The following is a 24,882-nucleotide window of genomic DNA, read 5'->3' as shown; positions in this document are numbered from 1 at the left end:
GACTGTGACTGACATGAATGGCAGCTCTCCAGTAAATGATTTACTGCAATTGCAGCAAAGCGCTAACACAGTGTGAAAAACACCAGCTTGTTACCAAATAACAAACCAATAGATTTGAACTAACAGTTCAAGAGGTTCTGTTTTTTTTTTTGTTTTTTTTTTGACTGTAGTAGGAGTAAATAATAATAAAAAATCATCACCAAATCAGCATATTAGAATGATTTCTGAAGGATAATGTGACACTGGAGTCTGGAGGACTGATGCTGAAAATTCAGCTTCGCTTCACAGGAATAAATGGCATTTCAAATATATTAAAATAATGGGGCGGCAGTGGCTCAGTGGTTCATGTAGGTTGTCCTAACCCCAGCTGCTCCCGACGAGCTGGATGGCGCCTTGCATGGCTGACACCGCCGTCGGTGTATGAATGGGTGAATGTGAGGCAATATATAAAGCGCTTTGGTGGCCATGGGTCTATTAAAGCGCTGTATATAAACGCAGTCCATTTAAAATAGATTTTTAAATTGTAGTAATATTTCACAGTATCACAGTTCTGTTTCATTCCTACTGACCGCCAGAGGCAGTGTAAACACTATGGATTTTCGCAGCGACAGCTAGATAGGTCGAGAGAATATACCAACAAAGTCACGTGGTCACCCTGGAGAGTTACAGTATAAGCTACAGTAGCTCAGCACTCTGCCTCTTTCGCTTTCTCGCCTGGTTGAGATAGGTTGTATTTGGTTGAGTGATTATTCGCGCTGTCAAGTGCAGCTTACAAGAGCAGGGAGATTCGTCCTCACAAGCTGTGAAAGTGTGCGTCTACGCCACTTCAAAAGATTTGGATTAAATTAACAGCATTTTAATGAGTTTATATTGTTTGTTGGTAACACTCTGTGCCTCTCAGTGCTATCCGGTGGCTTGTGTTTCCCGCGCCTATGAGTTAACGGTCTCCCGTTGACATAACTATTCAGAGTGTTTTTCCTTGAATTTATATTATCCGTCATTTTAGACATTTTTTTTCTCTTTTTCGTGAGATATTTATTGCCATTACGTGTCGGTTCACCCGAGGGAATCATTTTATTTCAAAAAAAATTCATCCCGCTTAACTTAACCTTACGGTTCTATCCGAGGATGTTATTAGCGAGTAACTATGGCTCACAGCTCGATTGCCACTGGTTTTTCACTGACTTGTAAGCTGTGCCCTAATAATCTTCTTCCTGACGACGGTCATGACATCTGCGAGGCTCTCACAGACCCGTGCATGAACTGCAGTCTTTTGCCTATGTCGGAACGACGGCTCTGTCTTGCCGAGTTAGACCCTTATTCAACAGTGAAACTTGGGCAGTTAGATGTAGCCCGTTCGCACTCGGAAGTGCAGGGAGTCGGCGGCAGCTGGTGCTTCCCTCCCATCTAAGAAAGCCACATCGCGAGGTGATGAACATTCACATGTTGAGAGAAGTAACTTTCTATGACGGTGTCGGTGCTGTCTTCAGAGATGGCAGAGCTGAAACGCCTGCTTCACTCGCTTCAGCCCGTCTCATCTGCTACACCTGTGAAGATAACACAGGAGGATGAGAATGTTCAGATTCAGGGAGAGAAAGATTCCTTTTTTCAGGATCATGGGGATACATGTTTTTGCACAACCATCACCTCAGGCTGTTTTCACTGGTTACCCAGCAGCGGAGGGGTCTAGTGGGGTGTCTGTTCAGTCGTCTGGACAAGCCCAGTCCTCCTCCGATGATACTTTGGCTGTGCTTCGAATGGCAGTTGCTCGTCTAGGACTTGATGAGTCACATGTCCAATCTGGCCAAACGAATGTGTTTTTCAGACAGACCACGGCTGCAACTTCTTTAGCCATGCCACCATGTCAGGATTTTGTGGCTGAATTCTCAAATGCTCTCACTGGTTCTGTTCCGCCTAAGCGGCGCTTAAAGATTGCTCGAACGCTAGCATCTATGGCTGAAGCTGATTCTATTGCGGTGGGTCGTGCTCCGGAAAGAGAGCAGCCTGTGGCAGCTTTAGTGGTTTCTCCTGATGAGGCTCTATTTCACAATTTCTGCAAACTGCTCTGTTGGCAACAGGCCATGTGACCCGTGAGCTGGGTAGTCTTACAGCCACGCTTCTGGCAGCCCGCCGTCAGGTGTGGCTTGCCCAAGCACGGCTGTCGGAGGACTGTAAGAAAACCTTGAGAGATCTTCCATTTTTCCAAATGTTCCGGAACTGTTGGAAAAGAGGATAAAGCTGTCTGAAGCCACTTGTCAACTGACACAGGTGCAGTGCAACCCTACCTTTAGGATGCCAGCGGTTCAGACCCGACATCACTATGCCACATCGGAGCAACGTTTCCGAGTCAGTGAGTTGCACGCGCTGTCTGTTAGCGAATTGTGCTTGCGTTGGTTACCGGATGACTCGGGGGTTGGTCCTACGACCCAATCCTTCTTTTCTTTCAAAGGTCCTTCTTCCTCAGTTCATAAAAACCAGCACATTGAACGGGTCTCTTTTCTAGGTCTGATTCAAGTGCCCAACTTTTGTGCCCTGTTCGTGCCTTGAAGTATTATGTGAACTCTACTGTTCAATTTAGACAGTCAGACCAGTTATTTGTCTGCTATGGTGGTGTGAAGAAAGGTGCTCCAGTGTCGAAGCAGAGGTTGTCAAACTGGATAGTATAGACCATTACGCTGGCTTACAAGGCAGCAGGGAGACCACTGCCCTGGGAACTAACTTGGTTAGTTGGAATGAAACAGTTTTACTGTAGTTTTACTGTATTTTAAAAATATTACTGACCATATATACGCGGGTGTGTGTGCGTGCTGAGAGAGAGAGAGATTTGGTTAGGAAAGCAGTAGCAAAAGACATCAAAACTGAATCAGAAACAGAATGTAATTAAAACTGTGGGTTAATTAAAATATTGTTTGATTTGGCCGAGACAAGCTCACAGTCTGCATTTCAGTTCATTCAATTGAGCTCACTTCTCATTGTAAAGCTAGAAGAAGAAAATACATCTCTCAGAGGAGGGCTGCCACAAAGTCAGGTCTGCAAAAACATGTACATCCATGGGCAGCCCAATAAAAAAATAAAAAAATGTTAGTCCTTTTAAACCTCTTGTGATGTCCTCTATTGAGTTCAATCAAGCTCAGACGTCCCCGAGTGAAAATACTGGAGAGCTGCTTTATAGTAGAAACTGAAGTGTAATTCTCATTTTAAAGCAACACTAACACTGTTTTTCATGTTTAATTTTGTAAATCTGTTTAAAGTGCTATTAAAATAAATGTGACTTCACCGGAGTGCTAAATTGCAGAGCTGGTTCAAACATAACCCCATCGCTATGATGACATCGCTAAAATGACAGAGGTGAGAAAGCAGCAGTTAAAGGGTTCACCCAAAAATTTAAATTTTGTCAACAATTAATCGTATATTTGTGAATAAAAGTCTAAATTAAATCTGTTCATCATGTCTCTTCAGAAATTTTGGACTAAACCGTTCAATTCATATGGATTAGTTTTACGATCTCTTTATGAATTTTTTGAAACGTCAAAGTGGTAGTTGTGTAGCTGTCAATGGAGGGACAGAAATTGTTCAGATTTCATTAAAAAGATCTTCATTTGTGTTCCGAAGATGAATGAAAGTCTCACAGGTTTGGAACGATATGAGGGTGAGCAATTGATGACAGATTTTTTAATTTTTGGGGTGAACTATCCCTTTAACTACTGCTTAAGGGGCCTCTAATGGCCTTTACCCAGTGCTAAAAATGAAGTTTTTTTGGGGGGGACAGAATTGCTTTCCGGAGTGGTTTGGATAGAGGATGTTTATACCTTTCAACAAGGACTGGCGCTCAGTTAGTTTGTGCAACCTATTACGTTGTGTCTCGTATCCACTTCTCAATAACAGCACTTACAGTTGACCAGCACCGTAGGAGGTCAGATATGTATGAGAAAGGTGCATCCCATTATAGTGTCATGTTGAAAATCTTTCAGCTCTTTCATAATTTCATTCATTAACAGTGCATTCCGGAGGGAGAACAATCATGTTGTTACATGTTGTGTTGTTTCAAACAGAAGTGGTTAAAAATAACTACTTCAGAGCCTTTCAAAAACATCTTTATTTGACAAACCACACCAGGCTCACAGTTTACCTAATGCAGTGGTTGCAGTTTACATCTCGCAATTCTGACTTTTTATCTCTGAATTGCGTGATATAAAGTCGCAACTGTGTGTTATAAAGTCAGAATTGCAAGATAAAAACTCACAATTGCGTGTTATAGTCAAAATTGCTAGGTGGCACTAAAGACCGCAGTCTCTAGCGTCAGTCTCTTGAGGCCAGGGGAGTGAGGTTTACATGCACAGGCTTACGTCCGTTACACGATATGTGCTTACGATAGACTCTGTGTTAAAAAATCTGCACGATAGGGTGTCCCTTGTAGTTTTAGGTTTCAGAAAGGTAATCATGAGCGACTCCTTTATGGCCGAAGTGGCTTTTGTAACTCAAACAAGAGCCAGTACCACCATACGACCTTTTATTTTATGGTTTCTATCTACTGTAAGACTCTTGTGGTGTCCTATTATGGTAAAGTATCCAAACAACGTGCAGGAGATTTACTTGTAATCACTGTGATGACAAAACATCACTTTATCTCTGTCCCTGGGGGACCATTCACCAAAAGCAGGACTCTTTTTCCAATGTTGTCCTGGCTTTCTGTCTATGTGTCTCATTCATCTCTTCCTTACAAAAATACTGTGAGCATAATATACTGTGCATATGTTTGAACAGACACACACACAGACACATATTTTGAATCAAAGGCTTTCTTTGATTTCATTATTTTAATAATGACTAAACAACATTGTTAATTTTTTTTTAATTTAATTTGATAAATTAATAAACCAGCTACAATGTTGGATGACACTTGATGTCCAATGTAAAATCTAAGTCCTGAAGCAGAACTGTTTACTGTAATTGAATCCACTGCATGCAATGTGACAATAAGAAGCGACACCGTTTAAGAAACAAGAAATATTGCTGCCAGATGGAGAGAATGATTTGAAATGAAAACCAAAAGAAATTAAAAATCCAAAAGAAGTTAAAAGTCAAATGAGGCATTTGAAAATATTTTTCTTTAATCTAGTTGTAAAGTCATTTGTAATGAAATTATCATGAGTATATTAAGAGTATTAAAATCAAGACGCTTCCTGACACACGGGCTCTGTGTGTCCTCCTAAGACACTTGTTGTTGTGAGATGTTATATCAAGACTGTCACAAAGCTGTCTCAGTTTTAGTTGGACTGTTGATTACATTCCCTGAGGATATGTATCAAGGTCGGTTCTGTCAGATCTTATACAGCAACATCAATAAAATAAAAATTTGTTCATCACCTACAATTTACTGTGGTTATTTCTCCTTTGAAGATCTGAAATGATGTTGTTGAAAAGTAGAAAATTGCTTTGTATATAATAGAAAATGTAATTATATAAGCTTGCACATACCTCCTGGTCAGTAAATGATTCATCACAACAGGATATGAGCTTCTTTATGTTCGTACACATATGTGTTTTTATTTATTTATTTCCGCTTCAGTCAGTGCTTGTCTTTTATGCCAAGCTGCACATGCCCTTCAAAAATGTTTATATTATATTATAGTCACGTAATGTAATGAGAAACTCTCACGACGAGGAATACTTCAAGTAGACATGCTTTAATATCAAATACTCAGGAAACAGGATAAACGCAGGGGAAAACCACATTGACGAGAACAGACCGACACTGAGGGAGAACACAGGGACTAAAAACATGGAGCTAACAATGGAGCTTGATGAAATAATTAATGAACACAGGTGGAGACAAATTAACTAATCAACAACAGGGAAACTGTTTACAGAGGGCAGAACTAAAAACACAGGAAAGACCAGACATGTTACAATATAATATAGGCTATTACAGTATATTATATTATATTATATTATATTAATTACATTCTGTCTGAGTACTCGATTCTGATTGGATGGAATCTGATTGGTGTGAGTTTTAACCGTGCACAGGTATCGAGTCCTAGCTAATACAAATAAAAATAATCATAATTTTAACACTTTCAGTAAACATCAATACTAGCTTTAAATTTTCAGTGTTGGCAAGTGACCATGGTATAAGATAATCCATGGCTAGGTGTGCATTTTAGGATTTTAATGCACTTCATGTCAGGTTCATTCCCTCCAAGTTGTGCATTCAAATTGTGTAATTCACACCTAGCCATGGATTATTATACCTTCATTTTTTTATTCTTGTGATTATTAAATGGAGTACATCCTATAATAAAAATGTTTTCTTAAAGTTAAAGTAAAGTTTTAATCTTAATATTTTTTTTACATTAACATTTTTAATTGACCCCAGAAAGAAGATTTCCAAATAACTTTTAGCCACTGACAGGTGTAGACTGCATTTTGCTTTATTATTATTATTTTTATTATTTAAAGGAGGTCCGCACCATGGCCTTAGTAGGTAGCACCAGCCCGATCTCATCCCAAGGCGTTGGATGTAGACGAAATGTCAAAAGTGTCAATATATGGCGCCCTAGGATGAGAATGCGTTGGTAGCACACAAACTTTGGCATATTTTCCGCATTGATACAAGTTAAAATCCAGCTTGCATCACTTGCTGATCCTATTCTTCCCATTCCCTTCTCCATTGTCTTATCAATAACAAATAAGGGATAGAGAGAGAAATAAAGAGAACAACCTTTACAGAATATTGATAGTGTTATCAACAGCCTTAAAAGGGGCATGTATATAAAAATAAAGTTCCTATATGACTTTTTTATCGTTACTGCAAAGAATTAAAACATAAAATGTTTAATGTTGTTTATATGTTTATACAAACCATGTGCAAATTCATAAGTCAACACCATAGCTGAGTGTTTTCTTCTTAAAACTGCAGTGGAAAAAAAGACTATTGATATGAAAAATCGGGTACTTTTAGCAATATAGTGGGTGAATTATGCTATATGATGTATATTACGTTGTTATGATGAACTATATGCTTTCTCCACTGACGTTCTAAGCTGTTCAACTTCACAGTGTTTCTAAAGATGCAGATTTTTAGAAGGCAGCTGTCTGACTCTGATATGGTGAACAGGAACATGGTTTGTGTAACATTAGCAACACATTATTAGCTGTTTGATAACGTAGTTAAGCAAAAGGCTATATGTACAGTATTACCATTATGTGCCCGACGTTGTAGAGAGCGATACATAAAACGCATTATCATTCTGATACATCGACTTGTAGACGAGCCCGTATGAGTGAGTGGAGGCGGGGCTCATTTGCATATGTATGGGTCTGCGTATACTAAATGAAGCAAGGGTGTAGAGTTAGCCTACATTCAAGCTATTTTTAGGCATGAATAAAAAAAACATTTAAATATGTAATTTTAGTGATCAAAGATGAGTTTTAAGGGATAAAATGATTGACTACAGGTGGGCTTTAAATGAAAAGAAAGAAAGGTTAACATTGTATTACAGTCAAATGAACGTGACAAATGCAAATATAACTCATTATAATCAGTGATGCTGTCTACACTGGATACAGTGCGACACGACACGACAAATCCACAACAGTAAACTGATGCAGTCAGCCTCATGTTGCTGTGGCAGTACCGTTCGGAGTAGAAAGGGTGCAAAAATATATGATATAAATAAACAACCCAGGGTTTAGCAAAAAGTGCGCACCTAAGCTAAACTGTCATGACAGAGCTATAGTCATGACAAAACACTGTGTATAGACTAGCAAGACATTCAATTGAAGATTTAGCAGAGTTGCAGTACAGTTTAAGTGTTTCTGGATAATGGAGGGGGTTAAAGGACTTTTCAGAAAGCAGTAAAATATATTGAGAGCATCTTCCCTCGGAGCATGAGTGGTTTTGATGCACTAAATTGCTGAGAGGTACAAGTTGTTCCATTATAATCAATGCAGACCCAAGTTACAGTCATAACAAGTCTAAGGCTTTTAAAAGCTGGAAAACCAAAAAGGTTTCTTTTTTTCTTTTTAACTGTATTCTGTATGTATGTACGCCAGAGAAGATCATGAATAAAAGTTAGAGTAGAGAACTGAAGAGGGGATTTTGGAGGAGAGCATTTAGAATAGGACCATTTGGTATTAGAAACGCGAAAGCATTTAAAAATATACAGTATTTAAATTTGGCAACAGCATAACAACAGTTAGAAGACCTGGTTTTCTACCCTGCACATCATATTTCTGTTTAAGATCCAGTTTAAGAGACTCGCCTGAACTGCTGATGTTGCTGGTTTTAGGAAGGGCAAAAAAAAAAGTGCAGACACTAGTAGAGGCATTAGACAGGCATCACAAAGAGTCAGTGTAGAAGTCGAGCAAGGTAAAGGTCAGATACAAATCAAGTGGCATTAGGACAGAGGGACAGACAGAAAAAGAAAAGGGACACAGATCTTGACTCAGATATCGGGGAGAAAATCTATGTGCTGGCTTCAGGAAGAATTGCATGCAAGTTACAATAACCTTGAGCTATTGGGTAACCCAGTTTGATATTGTTGCAAATAAACACTGTTTTTGTCAAACCTTCTGTTGTAAAATGAATTTCATTAAAGAATCCTCAGAAATGACAGCTTTGGGATGTGACAAGGGATATTTGATGACACTAGGCTACATTAACTAGTTCAATCATCAGGCATGCATACAATATAAAAAGACAAAATACACACAGTAATAATACACAAAATGTACTGGGGAAATGCATGTTCATTCATTAGACAGATTTGTCAGAATTCCATTTCAATTCCAGAGAATTCCATTTCTATGGGACTGCATGTCAGTTTCTTGTAGCCTGTAGGCTACTGTTATTTCATTGAGAACAATCAATGTCCCAAGTGTCTTTGAAGTGTACGAGTAGAGCAAAAGGGTGATCATTCACAGTGGGGGAATCAGACATCATGGAGCCTGCCTGGGTGAGGGGTTTGAAGATTAACTGGAACAATGGTGTGTTTGATCGGTCCAGTCCTTACACAAGGCATGGAATGACAGTTAGCATTGTTTCCATGACAACATTTATAACATCAAGCAAAGTAGTTTTCATGTGGTATATGGATGATTATGATGATTAATTATTGGTTACATATTTCTTTTTCAGCTTTTTGTGTGTTTTTTTGGCAATAAAGAGTTGTCAGCTAAATCCTATAACAATGTTTGTTATCATTGCTAATTTTCAGACAACAGCTATAGAACAATAGGATAGCCTTTTGTTTTATAGATAGATAGATAGATAGATAGATAGATAGATAGATAGATAGATAGATAGATAGATAGATAGATAGATAGATAAGAAGTGTAATTCTTTAAAGCATGAAAAAAAATATTAATATGGCATATTTAAGATGCACTTTTTAAAGTAAAATGTTTTTATAATATAACAATACTTTAAAAAAAATAGTTTAGAAACATACTATTTATGAACATGTACTCTTTTCAAGTACAATTAAGTGATCTTTCATTTCATTCACATTAGTTTATCTGCAAGTACAGTTTTTATATACCTTTGAAGAATTGAAGACTACTAGTGCACATCAATAAAATTAAGCACACGTATTTTTCACAAGGGAAATGACCGTTTCCTTAAAGTGTGTGCTCCTTATTGCAGGTTATGTGAATGTTATGTTGTTTAGTGTTTCTGCCTCCTGACGACCTGAGGCGTTTTTCGTACTAGAGACTGTTGTACTTGTCTCTTCTTGTTGGGCATCTGAGCCGTCCACTTCTCTCTCTGTCCTGATGCCTGATCCAGTTTGCTGTCACAAGACAGAAGCGCACACACATGTCTGAAATGGAAACGCTAGTGTAGGCTACTCAATGATTCAAGAAATAAAGGAATATTTTGTCATTTCCACACTTTATTAAGTAGAAGTGAACCATTCAACTTTGCAAAGGTGATAAGAATGGTGTTTCTAGCACATTACAGCGATTTTAAAAGATGTGGTGATTGAGTCTTTTAATGGTGGACTGGAGTAACTGTCACGTTTAGTCTGAGTCTCTAGTTTTTTTGGAGTTGTATTCTTGGGGCCTATAACATGAAGCCGGTTTAGGTGGATAGCCAGATATGTTTCAGCTTAGTTTGTCCCAACCCTGGGTTTTAGACACCATGAAAGTGGCTCGGCTTTTAGTGGTGTTCATCTCCATTGTTACATGTTCAAGTATCAGTATACCTATATTTAAGTACATAAGCTAACTTCACAACTTTCACTTGCACAAGATATTTTCTTCTTGCTGCGCAAGTGCATTTATATATTTTATATTCTTCAATCTTTTAATCTTTGGCAGAAGAGAGAATTGAATCACGCTGACTCTCGTGAAAAGTGAATTGCATGTTTCAAGGCATTTGATTGGCTGTTTGCTACTGATGTCACACTTTCATGTGTGCACGCTCCATGAACTCCGAATCAAAGCCTGAGTCGAGAGAGAAAGCTGATGATCGAGTCGTGGTACCAACAAAGCTTGATTGGATTGGTTTGGTTTTATCAACTCGAAACCAATCATGTAACCCCGAGTTTGTTCAACCACCATCATGGTATGAGCAGCGAGTTGTATTCTTTCCTGTTTTGTTTCCTGTGCTAGTATTTGTTACCACGGTTATTCATTGTTTGATTAATGCACCTGTTTCTCATTTCTTTACATTGGTCTATGTTTGTACATATAGCCTTGTGTTAGTAGTGTCGTTTGTCTAATCTTCAAAGTTAAGAGGTTGATCTTTTTGCAGAGTTTTTGTATTTTGAGATTCTGAGTTTGTCTTTATCTCAACTGTTGCGACTAGATAACCTTTATTTTAATCTCAATATCTTATTTTTATCTTCAACCAGCCGTGACAATAACAGTAAAATAGGGCTTTGCTTAGTGTGTATACATGTATATGTATATCAACCCAATAATAAAGACATGTTACTGGATCAACATATATTGTATATTTAGTCCTCCTAACCCCATACCCCTAATGCTAACCCTAATCCTAACCCTACACATAACTTATCCCTAAAATCAGTGGGAGATGATAGGTGAATATCACTGATGAAGTGTTGAAGCCTAAACTTGACATACACTGTAAACTTTTCCCTCAAATCTGATTGGTTGTTTGGAATTTTGGTCCAGGATCAACAAGGATGTTGGTCCAGGAACATGTTGAACTTGGTGAAATCACGACAGACAGAAAGACAATTTGTACAAAACAAACATAAGAGGCAGAGGTCATGATGAGATGAGATGTTTGGAATAGAGACTTGAGTAGTACTTACCTGGTGATTGTAATCTCTGGGGAAATAGGTTTTTATAAGAAGATATTACCACGGAATACAATGCTCTCTTTATGTCCGTCTATAATTTCCATCATCGGAACTTTCTCACCCACTCACACTGTCCTTCTGTCTCCCTCTCAATGTAGTTTGTCTTTTTTTATTTAAAGCTCTCTGAGAGTTCACTACAATCCACCCTCCAAAAGGTGTTCAGTATTCTCCGGTGAAAATTCCTCAATTGCTAGGAAACAAACAAATGACACAAGCCTCTATTAGGTTTAGTGTGTGTGAAGGTGGGCGATGTATTCATGTTCACCTCAGTTAAACTGCATTTAGTCATGTGTGATGCATATAGGTTTGTGCAGAAATAGCTTTAACGGTGAGAAAAAATGTCTAGAATTTCTGATTAGTTTCTCTGACCATGAAATGAACTACAAACGAAAAAAAATCCCGTTCCATTTTTTTGCTCATTATCACCAAGGAGTGGGTTTCAACCTGTGGCAAATATGAATTGTGACATTATGAAGAGTGTTCATTATGTCAGTGTTTTTTGCAAACGGTAACATAAAGCAATGATGTAAAATGAGGCATCATACATGCTATTCATTCAGCTGTGCATTTGTTCTTTGTGACATTGCTTAGTTGTCTTCTTCATCTTCAACATTTAATTGCCATTAAAGCCTTTTTGTTCCTTCGGCAATAGTTTTTATGCAGCATCTCCTGAAATATAAGCTATGTCCACCTTATTTTTCAGGTAAACACGGCCATGTGTAATTTGAATGTGTCTAGCTTCCGGTGTCATTCGCTTCCAGTTATTTTTAGCTGTACAAAACAGCTTGTTATGCGGCTTGATATTGCAAACTGGTATTTCTTACCATTTTATTTAAATGTATTGTCTGAATTATAAAACACGCTGTAACAGTTTTACAGTTTACTGCACTTTGATGTATTCTTCTCTTTATTTTTCTATAGCGGCTCATGAATCGGAAGTCTCACACATTCACAGAATACACCTTACTTCCGCATTGAAAAATAAGGTGGATAGATGACACTTTCCTTTTTCAGAGAGGTTTTTTGTTGTTCAAAGGAATAATTATAATTGGACATCATCTGACAGCTGCTGCTCAATACTTAAGGTTGATAATTTCATTTGCATGAGCCGGCTCCTTTGTTGCAAACGCCATCCTCCCATTTACAGCACCTGCCTGCCATTAATGCATAAAACTGCTGAATAGCGGTTTAGAATAAAACCGTTTTCAAAATCTATTACTTGTGAATTTTTTCACAAGTAATAATTTACCGACGTGCGTCTGTGGAGGGAAAAGTCCGCTGTGCGTCGGGTGCAAAATGATACATGCGTCGGTGTACAAAATCTGTAAAAGAACATCTAAGAAAATGTTTTTTGTTGTTGTTGGTATTTTTTTTCTTATATACAGTAACCCATATACTCTATATGAAGGATCTAGATGGAGGACAGATTTCTCCTGGCTGCACATTTCTGTGCAGATGCACATTTCTGTGGTCTATATATGGCTTCTGTGGTACCTTGTCATATGGTGTGATCTCTCACATTAAGGGTTGAGAACCAAGAAACATATGCTTCAGAACTGGTTACATAAAAACAGTTTTCGTTATGTGTTTTCGTTCCATCCTTCTGTCCTTTTAAATGTCCATGCTAAAAATGTACATGCACGTTCAGCCTTTTAGTGAAGCTGATTCTCATAGCCTATATCCAACTTACGCTGCATTCACATGGGGCGTCGGCGTCAATGATTGACGGAGGGCATTCACATTTCACATTACTTTTCTGGTGTTGCATGAACGCAAGCGTCTGCGCTAGGGTATTTGCATAGGCGATCTGATTGGATGAAGCCTGCGAACGTGCTTAAAAAGTTAAAAAAAAAAATCAACTTCTGCTGCGAGCAACGCCAGTGACGCGACACACCGGTACCCACAATTCCAGTTCCACAACCCTTCGGCGTACCCATGACGTGTACCTCTCCAAAAATGTAACAACGCGTCAATTCTATGCGGACGCAAGCGCTGTGATTGGTCTGCTAGTACCCCTCCCTCGGGTTTCACACGCTCCCTCTGCATGTGTAATTTCGCGTCAACGCGGACAAAGACGCAGAATTATAAATGAAAACCAATGCGTAGCCTACAGCGTAGACCAGGGATAACTTCGGTCCTGGAGGGCCACTGTCCTGCAGAGTTTAGCTCCAGCCCTGATAACAATGCCTTGTTCAGGTGTGTTTAATTAGGGTTGGAGCTAAACTCTGCAGGACAGTGGCCCTCCAGGACCGGAGTTGCCTATCCCTGGCGTAGAGGCTCTGGCGTAGGTCCGATGCAGAAGTATAAATCAGCCTTAAATGAGAAGCGTTAACGCCGACGCCCCGAGTGAATGCACCGTTAAGCGCGGAGTCTTCCTTAACTTCTAATTTGTAGCTACTGTTCGAATGGTAGCTTGGTAAATTTGTTGTCGATCAAATATTCAATAGCTCTACTCTCCATATTTAAAGGTAGTCGGTACATTATCAGCTGTAGCAGTTCATTACCTAATGCACGTTGATATACCAAGGGAGGCTAGGCTGAAAGTGAAATACTCGATGGTGATTGGCTATTTTTTTTTTATCAACAGAGGCAAAAGTCTCCAGCTTTGGATTTGCCTCCCTCTCCCCTTCTCTATCCCCTCAGACTCGCCCCTCAGCACAGTTTTCATAACAATTGTTATAACATTGGCACATTCGGGGAAGAGCAGAGGTGGTTCAGATTTCAGCAATATGTTATGGTGTCACGGTGGTGAAATTATAAACAAGATATGCACATTCTGTGACACGACATGAAATGAATAACTGGAAATTTGATTAACATTAGTCAGTACATGAGGGGGAAAAAAGGATTTCTCCTGTTTGTATAATATCATTACTTATTAAGGGCAATCATTGGATCACATTTATGCCATTAAAAACTTCCTTAAATGTACTAAAATAATCACTAATGGAAGGATTATAAATTCAATTCAATTCTTTATGACTCTCATCCCTAGTCAGACTAAATGGTTATTGCAGTGGACCCATAAAAAAAGCAATAATTCAGATATGTCAATTGATATGAGCGTGTGCATCAATCATACCACACTTTCTGGTAGACTCTCTCCTGTGGCTGTTGGTAGATGTGAGGTAGAAGGAAGATGGCCCCTCTTAACCCCTGCTGTGTTCGCTTCACACGAGTCTCGGAGGATGGTATACAGGAGTTTAGAGAGTCACATCAGCTTTCTGTGCCCGTGGGAAGCAAGCTCAGAGGGGAGTTTGCTGCAGGGAGACATCAATGTATTAGCTTCATTATTATTCAATGACAAAGCACTTCTCTATTAATAGGCTTGCGGTCATCAGATGACCTCTTTTGACTGCAGCTGTGACTAATATATTCCTTCTTTTTTTTTTTTTTCTACATTCATATATCCGTGGAATTGAAAATTGCATTGATAGGCAATCACTAAACACAAATATTCTCACTGCGATGCCCAATCATCAAACAGATCCCAGATGGATTACCTTTTTAATCTATTTATATTATTTTAGTTATCAGTTCTGCACAGTTAGGTGATTTATGCAACAACGCATTCTCATCCTAGGGCGTCATATACTGACACTTTTGACATTTCGTCTACATCCAACGCACATGGCACCCTTTAGCGTCAATATGACACGCACAGAGCTTTGTTCGGTTATGGTTAGGTTTAGGTCTGGGGTAGGGTTAGGGTTAGACCGCTAGGTGGCGCCTTCTGGCCCTTATCTATCTGCGTCTCATATTGACGCTAAAGGGTGCCATGTGCGTTGGATGTAAACGATATGTCAAAAGCGTCAGTATATGACGCCTCATTTTATGTAACTGAGTATACAGGCCCTAAAATGCCATCTTGTAATGCCTTAAAAAGGTAACTGCCAGAGCCTTTTATGGTTCATATAACAGCGTGTTTTTAATAAACATTCCGTGTTTGGTGTCGGAGGTTACGATGTTCAAAAAGCTAAAGATAAAGAAAACTGGCATTTGCAACCTTAATCGAGAATTCTCCTAGAGTGGAGACTCCACCTAAATTGTCATCATGGCCTATCATGGCCATAGTGATCTAATGATGTTTAAAACTGAAAAAATATATATTTTCTTAGGGGATCAACCAGTAAATTTAACAGAACACGGGACCCTTTTAATAACCTATTTTGAGAAAAATGTACTCCTTCTTATTTGAAGTAACTTGAGAAATAACCTCCCATCTTTTTAAAGAGCATGTCATTGTTGTTGCTAATTGTTGTTGTTGTCGCGTTTCAAAGTTCAAATACAGCTCACACTTGGTATCAAAGCTTGAATAGTGTCGAGTGACTTACTTGGAAGTAGCAAATAGAGCTGGGCACATTTGCACTAATGGATTTGAAACACCACTTAGATTACTGGAGAAAAGCTTTCTGCTTGCAATAGTGTTAATAATAGTCAATGATGAGCACCTTTTAAGAAGAGAGATAATGACGGAGGTTTCTGTATTTGAGAGTGTGTGAAGATTTCTCTATATGTGCATTTTACAATAAAGGTTACACTAGTAAAAGTATAGGACACATTCATTCAGTTGAAAAAGACGAAACAAAAAGCTACTGTTTATTATATTGTTCTCAATGTATAATTGACCAATCTTTTCAGCAATATGCATTATTTTCATAACAGGAATAAATATTCGATTCTGACGTATTTACACACACACACACACACACACACACACACACACACACACACACACACACACACACACACACACACACACACACACACACACACACACACACACACACAACACACACACACATACACAAACACACTCTACTGTTCAAAAAGTTGAGTATTTATGTTTTGAAAGGAGTCTATTATGCTTCCCAAGGCTGCATTTATTTGATAAAAAAATTTTTTTATATGTTCCTGTATATTATATGTTAAGATATTCCTGTGATGTCAAAGCTGAATTTTCAGAATCATTACTCAAATGATCCTTCAGATATCATTCTAATATGCTGATTTGGTGCTCAAGAAATAGTCACTTTTTACTTTTTATTTCATGCCACTTTTAAAATCTCTTGCGGTACAACAGATGTTTACTAAGTACACAGTAGTACACCTCATTTTCTGGATGCCTTTGAAATGATCATCCTGCTCTTAATTCTTGTCTTGCAATCTATTTTTTCATCTCTGCGGTATGATAATAATTTGTTCCTTCCTTTGATCTCCCACCACTTCTTTGTTTTTTGTGTTTTGTGTATCTGTTAAGCTCCTTAGTGAGTGTTGTTTCGTTTCGAATTGTTTTGTTGCCTTTTTCTCTGGTGTTTTCTCTAACTTTATCAGCATTGGATCACTATTGATAATATTTGCCTTGAATGGTATTGGACTCTTCATATACAATCTTCCATATCTGTCTTTATTGGCAAAGAAAACAGTATTTGCTTCTCTCGCCATCAGCTCCCAATGAGGCTGAACCTTCCTAGGGACTGTAAACACATTTCAGATGCTATTAGAAACACAGACAGCTGGATCCACATCATTGAGAGAGACTCACAGTCACACACAGTGTGTGTATCAGCGCAAGCACCCCTGTTCACCTCTGTCACGATGTGTCCCTGAAATGCAAATCACAATTATTTAGTTGGCATAAAGTCTTTTTGCCTGGATCTATACCCGTTTAGATTGAATTGACACATTTATCACAGGCAATCTAGCAAAGTCTAAACAAATAAAAGTGTGCTGTGGAAAAGCTAATCTTTAGGGGTCAATCAGTGATCCCAATTGAAATGACTAGTTCAAGGTGTTTTCCTTTCATATATGCAATGCAGTGAGTCATAATTTCACATTGAGGTTTTTTGTATGGCTGTATTCATAAATCAACACATTTTAATATGATTGAGCTGAACTATAAGGAAGGTACAGTTTGGTAACCTCCTCAACAGCAATGAAATATGAAGGTTTTCACCATACTAATAAACCACCTCAATATAATGCAAATTAGCTACTGGTTTTTGATTTATTGGAAAAACTATAAATCATGGTGACATTCTTCTTTCAGACGAATACAATCAGAGTTATAATAAAAAATGTCCTGGCTCTTCCAAGCTTTGGCAGTGAATGGCGGTTTATGTTTTGAAGTCCATTAAAGTGCATCCATCCATGATAAAAGTGATCCAACGGCTCTGGGAGGTTAATAAAGCTATTATTTAGTCGATAAAGTTTTAAATATGGATATTTTTCTCATAGGAACGCATCGCTTCACTTCAGAAGGCCTTTATTAACCCCAGAGATGCATGGAGCACTTTAATCATGAATAGATGCGCTTTGATGGACTTCCAAAGACAGACAGCCATTCACTTATTATCAAGCTTGGAAGAGCCAGGACAATTTTTAATATAACTCCGATTGTAGTCGTCTGAAAGAAGAATGTCATATACACATAGGATGACTTCAGGGTGAGTAAATCATAGGCTAATTTTCATCTATGCGTGAACTATCCCTTTAACAATACAGTACAGAATAGCTCTTTCGGCATTATCCTGAACAACAAGCAATTTCATGTGTCAAAGAATGGAAGAGAGGTTCTCAGGAGCGCGCGTGAAGGTCACATCCTATTGATTATACCGGCAAAAACGTCTCGAGTCCTTCACATAAAAAATCAGTCTACAACAGGTTTTCCACTGCTATGAATACACCAATACATCAATCACTCATAGTTATTTGAATCTGTTTGGCAAAACTTTATTTTTAAGACAATTCACACTCACAACTGTCAGCATCTAAAAACATTTATCTTTGTGAAAACATCTCAAATGCTAGAAAGCTAATATAGAAAACATTTCCGTCATTGTCTGAAAAGTATAATTGGCTCATTTTCAGGGTGAATGTTGGAGAAGCTGGAGAAATTCTGACATCTAGTGGCAAAAAATATATAGCGAAAGTAACAGGTGCTCTTGTGGAAGTGGAACACCGACATCTAGTGGTTCAAAATGTTATTACAACACAGAACATACTTGCGGAAAACGTGCAACATGAGTCAAACAAGCAAAAATAACGCTGAATGGTTAGTGTTAACATTAACTTATTATTTAGGCTTAACATGCTGCATATTTCCGTGAAATCTAGCCCTGTGGTGGTCACATTTCAGCCATCTTTGACTTTGCAAGCCACTATCCAATAGTAGACCACTGCATTTGCCCTGCTAAAACATACAACAACAACATCCTAAACCAGTTTAAGATGGTCTGATGGTCTTGGTTAGCCTTGTTAGGCTGGTTCTCTTCAAACAGTTTCCATGGTAAGGCTAGGAGACCAGCTTGGCCAGCCTGAGAGATTAGTAAGACCATTTTAGGTCAAATGTAGCATAACTATAGCCTACATTGTTAGACCTTTTTTCATCAGGGTGATGCTGATGCACCATCAGCCCGTTTTTTTTTTTTTTTTTTGTCTGTTGCACAGTGACAGGCCTAAATGGAGTTCAGTTTGACATGGTAAATACAGACTTTGGGATTTATCAATAAAACACATTTGCATAATTTCGGGAGAGATTTTGAAATCATGACAGGGTTGCCAGTGTTCAGTGGGTGTAGTTCATTTCAGACTCGGAGTAGAGCTGTGATTTGTTAATGTCAGTCTTATATACGGAGCTTTACCGTGAGACTTACACATGCTTTAGCCTACTCATGATCTAATAATTCTGTCACGAGATGGTTGTGTACATGTGGGATTAGGCCAGCTAAAGTTTCTCTCCACATATTTCACCAGCTCACTGAAGACTATTGGAGATGGCGAGTGAAAAAAAGGACACCGGTGAAGTTTTAAAGGATCAGGTACTGTTTTAAATTTGTGACGGGTGATGTCCTCCTCCTGATAGCTCAGTTTTTCTTTTTTAAGGTTATTGTCTTTCACTTTTTTAATATGAATGCATGTGTTTTATTTGAGGGTCACTGCTTTTTATCAGCAGTTGTAGGCTATGAAAAGGGATAGGGCTAAAACAAAGTTCAACTGGATTAAAAACTGTGGTAGAAAGCTAAATAAACTATCGTTTATATTCATGATTGTACTGTTGTAATGCACCTTTTCATGTGAGAGTGTAAAAGTGAACAAGAAACATGACAAGTTTTTCCTTACAGAATGTATTTCTTCGAATCCTCAATCTTCGATCTGTCAACGCTGCTCTCGAATCCATTGAGAAGACGTACATCAGCACGAAACAGTCTCACTCCATCATACGGTGTGTGTGTGGGCTGTATGAGAAAGGTGTGAGTAGGGCTGGCAGCTTGGCTGTATGGAGTTTGCAACCTGCCCTCCATGTACTGGAGCCCCAGCGTAAGTCTTCAAATCTTCTGTATTATTGTTAAAAGTCATTATGCTATTAAACTGGTTTAATCCTCCTAAAGCATTAAAAAACTGTAAACACCTTTTGCATCCCAGGGTCTGTTTGGACCCGGTGGAACGTATAAGCTTATAAAACAGTCAATGCAAGAAAAGATATTATGAGAAATTTTATTTGAATAATATATTACATGAAATTCACCAGAACACATAATATTAGAACTGCCAGTATAAACTCCATTGACTTCAATGGATTTAAAATTAAATTTATTTGAAACTTTCTCTGCTTAGAACAGTATGAAACCTACATATTCTTTTTCACACAAAACAACACCAAAACATTATTACCGGTACTCTGACATGTTTTCAAACTAAATATATTAATTTTATTTGCATACTCTTTTACTTTCATATAAAAAAATGATGATGAAAAACAGTTTGAATCTCATTTTTATTCTGAAATGTTCCATCAATACCTGTAGGTGGCAGCAAAGTGAAATGTGTTTTTTCTTTTCCAAACCCACTTTCCTTTTAGTCTTGGTCTATGAACTTTTGCTTTACAAACACATTAAGACACTTTTCTTTTTCTTTTTTTTTTTGTCATTTTATCTTAATATTTTATCTAGCCCCAGAGGATGAAAAAAATGTGTGTGTGAGTGTAGTAAAGAAGCTAAATGCATTTTACAGAAGTAATTTGAGACAAATCTAACTAATAAATGTTTTTTTTTATTTTTTTATAGTATAATTTCATGTGTAAAGCCACAGTTCACTTTCTGGTCAAAACAGACCCGAACGCAAAAGGTGTAACAATTCAGTTTAAATGGTTATATCTCTTACATTTTTTGTTTAAAAAATCTGAAAAAAAAAAATTTGATGTGTATTTTGACAGTCTTAACATGCTACTAAAACCTATGGATTTAAAATAAAAAATGTATGTACATCTTCCGTGTCAAGGCGGACCCGAATGCAATAGCAGGGTTATATATATATATATATATACAATGTTGTTGTCACAGGCCAGTCCAATACAAAATGAAACAATTAGCAAGTAAAATGATCAGTTTTTGCAGAATGTACTTGTGTTTTGGGGACAGTTAGTGAGCAAATGTGTTCAAATTGATTTAAAGGAATAGAGTTCAGATTCTAGTTTGGCAATAAATCAGTCAGAATATAGGAAGACCAAAACAAATCGAGCAGCCTAATATCTTATTTTTGTATTGCAATCAAGTCTGTTTTAGGGAGACCAATCTGGTGAGCCTATAATGAGGTGTTTTGGTCTTAAAAATATGGATATTGATGCTCCAGTGGGGGAGAGTCTGTCTAGACGCAGTAAGACTCATCAATAACTTCTGTCATGTCCACTATAGTGCATGCTGTGCTTTCAGGTCAATGATAAATCTATACGTTTTGTGACCTGTTTATTGGACTGCATGGATGTCCCTTACTTGACAAATTCATTTAATAGTGATCTTAATTGATAAAATACAACAGTAACAGATCATTTATTTAACTTGAACTATAGGCTACTAATAAAAATAGGCCAAGTGCTGTGTATTTTGTTCAAATATATTTGTAACATGAATTCAAATACAAGTTGAGAAATGCAATGCAGCCAGGGTTATAGTCTGGAATTGCAAAACTGAACTCTGGTTTATGATTAGATCAATAATTGGGCAATAATGTTAAATGTTTGAACCCTTCAAGGACCCACTTGAGCATTACACAAGACTCATCTGCCGAGAGACGTAATTACATGTTACTAGCACTCTGACTCACTCTGATCTCCTTTTTGTAATGAGCTAATGGTTTGATATTTTGTAGTCTGGTATATGGCATAATCCACATTCAGGATATGTAACTGCAGCATTATCAAAATGTTTGTGTTTTATATATAGGCCTACAGTATTTTAATTACATTTTAGTTTAAAATCATAAACTAAATATGTTAGTTTTGTTGGGAGTAACATAAAAAAAAAACAGTCACCGTAAATGAAATCACACAGTACTGTTCAAAAGTTTAGGGTCATTAATTTTCAGCAAGGGCGCGTTAAATTGATCAATAATGAATTCTTGAAGACTTTTATGAAGAATTAATTCACAGGAATTAATTATGTTTGAAAATATATAATAATAGAAAACTGTTACTGGAAATTGTAAAAAAAATATTTCACAATATTACTGTATTTTCAATCAAATAAATGCCTTTGTGAGCATAAGAGCCTATCAAGTTCCAGGTCAGTTCAGCGGTGATTTCAGAAATGAAAGGTCAACCTCGTGAATTCTGGAGGAGTTGGTAAGGTTTAGCATTATCTAGGGACACATTCTGAAAGAGCCTGTTCATATTTTCATCAAATGAATCAGCATATGCTTGCAATAATGAAAGATGTGTTAGTATGTTTGAATGGTTCTCTCTCAAGTTATAAAACGTAAAAAACATTTTCTTATTCATAGTTGTAGCAGCCAATTCAATGGCCTGCAGAGGACTGGACCGCCTGGAGGAGAAGGTGCCGGTCCTGCAGTCTCAGCCTGCAGAGGTGATGTGGTTAAAACTGCTCTCTAAGTTGTTACCTGGATTCCCTTTAACTGTTGGCTGACATTTAAAATGCAGGTTTGTTTGCTTGTCCCACAACAGCTGGCTGCAAATATCAAGGAGCTGATGTCTTCCACTTTGGAAACCGCCAAAGATGGTATCGCCTGTCCAATCAAACAAACCTCTAACGTTGTGTTGGGTAAGGTATCTACTGGGTACCAGCAGAGCAAGAATGCCATCAGGGACGGCATACAGTATGTCCTCAACAGCAAGCTTGTGTACCTGGCCGAGCAGAGAGCCAACAGGGCTCTGAGTCTGACGGAGAACCTGGTCGGACATGTCCTTCCTGGATCTTCAGCTGAGACAGGTATTCAAATAATGTCATATGCTTATTATTGCCCTTATATTCCTACAGAATATGGGCGTACATTTTTGTGAACGTTCCTCATTTCTCATTTTGTAAAAGAAAATCATATATATCAAATCATTTCAATGCGGCAAAGTGCATGTGCTTTTAAAGCTTTAGACACTAGATGTCGCCGAAACGTTATTGTTAAAGTCCCGGAACATGACTTTGGATATGTGCATTATCATTTGCACTCTATATTTTTCTCTCTATTATTGAACCATGTCTATATGGAAGGTCATTACTGATTTGGTAAATCATGATAGATCAACGATGCCAAAATGACAAAAAGTGAATGACAAAAAGTTATTGATTCTAACATAAAAAAAAATAAAAAAAAATTGCCATAATTATGACTTATCTCATAATTTTTACTTTGATGTCATAATTACGATTTTCCAAAGCAGTGTTCTCTTATGTGGCAGAAATATGCTTCCATACTAGTTAAACCATGCATTTAGCAATTGTATCTATTCTGTTAAGTGTAAACATTGTCTTTGCAATTCTATTTTTCCTATCAACTACAGTCGTATAAAAATGTTTTTATTGTGCTGTGGACTGTATTATTGTGGTTCAAGTCTTAGAGCCACAGATACAGTTAATATACATGTAGAGCTCTGGATTGAATAAGTGTTGATCTAGTCTAGTGCCTGCAAGAACTACTATATAGTAGTGTTGTGTCCTCTTTCCTCTCTGTTTATTGTAATATTTCATCTTTAAGTGTCCACTGTGTGTCTGTTCCTCTACAGAGATGTGTCCGGAGGCACGTATTCGCATTCATGGCTTCAAATTGCATCATCTGTTAATATGATATTTTAAAGAGGGTGTTTCATCACATCATCATTAAGCATCTCTTCCTGTTGTACTTCACTGGTTGCTTGGTTAATAAACTATAAATAAGTCGAAACAAACTAAAACGGAAATTAAAATAAAGTAAAGCTAAATGGAAATATAACAATAAAAGCTGTTTCGAAATATAATAGTATGTACATAATATTAAAATAACACTGAAAAGGAGAACCGTCACCTCTCTAGTGTGCATTGCATGTGTTTTGTTTAAAAGTAATGTGTTTTAATAATGCATTTCTTTCTGAAAAAATTAAGTAATTGCATTTTAATGGAAAGTATTGCATTTCATTACTTTTGCTTTATTTTATCTCACCTGTGCTGGGCATGCTTGCTTGTTTTTTAATATATATATAAATTGGCACATTTAAAGGACATTTTACACCAAAAGCGTAAAAGACTTCAGATTTTGGCCCAGGATCATAAAAATATTTTAGGAATTTCAAAATTTGTCTCAGATGGCCAAATCGTGGCAAAAAATCGTGCAGTGTGAACCCGACTTTAGACACCTTTCTGTTCAGAGGCAATGATTCCTTTAATTCCTTAGAAACAGAAAAGTGAAGTTTCCCGTGTACAGCTCTCTTTGGTTATCCTTTGTTTATCCATGTGTGTAAAAGTGTGTCAAATGTGGTAATTCCTTCCTCACGAGGCCCTAAAGAAGCCGCACGTTGCCCGTTATTTCTATCCCAAGACCGTTTTCATGGTTGTGTCTTTCTGTGGCCGTGTTTAATGGTTCATTCAGCAGAGGGAATCTGATTAGTGTGTGTTTTGTCTGCCCTTGTAAATTGAATTGGATTGCATTTGGTGTTGGATATTGAGCGAGAAGGCCTGAATGCTTCTGTAGCCTTGAGCTTACTGGTTATGTGTGTCATTATTACATTGGGTGATGTTTGTTCTGTTTATACACATAGAGGAAGTGCTTCCTGAGGAATTTCTCTTTTTAACCCTTACATCATCTATGACCTGAAGATTTAGTGCTTGTTTTTGTCATTTTCTAGCCTGGAGGAATTCATTTCGCCCACTATATCGGAAACTGGTGCTAGCTGTTACAGTGTTGTCACATATCGGGTCAAATGTCACAGTGAAGCCTGCTCAAAACTATTCATGGAAAAGCAACAGTATAAAAGAAAATATGGAGAAAAAAAAACATGAATAAAATCATAGCGTCATTAACTTTGACAGACATTAAGTAATTTGTTTATTTAAAATACAGTAAAAACAGTAACAATGTGAAATATTATTACAATTACAATATCAGTTTAATATATTTTAAAATGTATTTAATTCCTGTGAGCAAAGCTGAATATCAGCATCATTACTCCAGTCTTCAGTGTCACGTGGTCCTTCAGAAATAATTCTAATATGCTGATTTGATGCTCAATTATTAACAATTGTTATATTATTAAATAATGTATAGTAATAATATTATAAAATATTCT

The 24,882-nt window shown here is 37.5% G+C and overlaps 1 protein-coding gene across 21 annotated transcripts in view; it reads left to right on the top strand.

Annotated features, from left to right (window-relative positions):
• The window catches only part of plin1 (perilipin 1), an 89,829-nt gene that overhangs the window by 54,765 nt on the left and 10,182 nt on the right, over positions 1–24,882 (top strand). For 5 of the 21 annotated variants that reach the window (XM_079621682.1, XM_079621694.1, XM_079621688.1 and 2 more), the window contains 4 exons: positions 19,092–19,156; positions 19,460–19,655; positions 22,113–22,195; positions 22,294–22,558. In XM_079621682.1, coding sequence (XP_079477808.1) covers positions 19,112–19,156; positions 19,460–19,655; positions 22,113–22,195; positions 22,294–22,558 — 589 coding nt within the window. In that variant the 5' untranslated portion in view covers positions 19,092–19,111. The other 16 variants (XM_079621684.1, XM_079621696.1, XM_079621679.1 and 13 more) reach the window with 14 other exon arrangements.

This window comes from Phoxinus phoxinus (genome assembly GCF_949152265.1).
Source record: "Phoxinus phoxinus genome assembly, chromosome: 8".
Lineage (NCBI taxonomy): Eukaryota > Metazoa > Chordata > Actinopteri > Cypriniformes > Leuciscidae > Phoxinus > Phoxinus phoxinus.
Note: the sequence above shows the minus strand (reverse complement) of the source record. Positions and strands in the feature narration are given on the sequence as shown.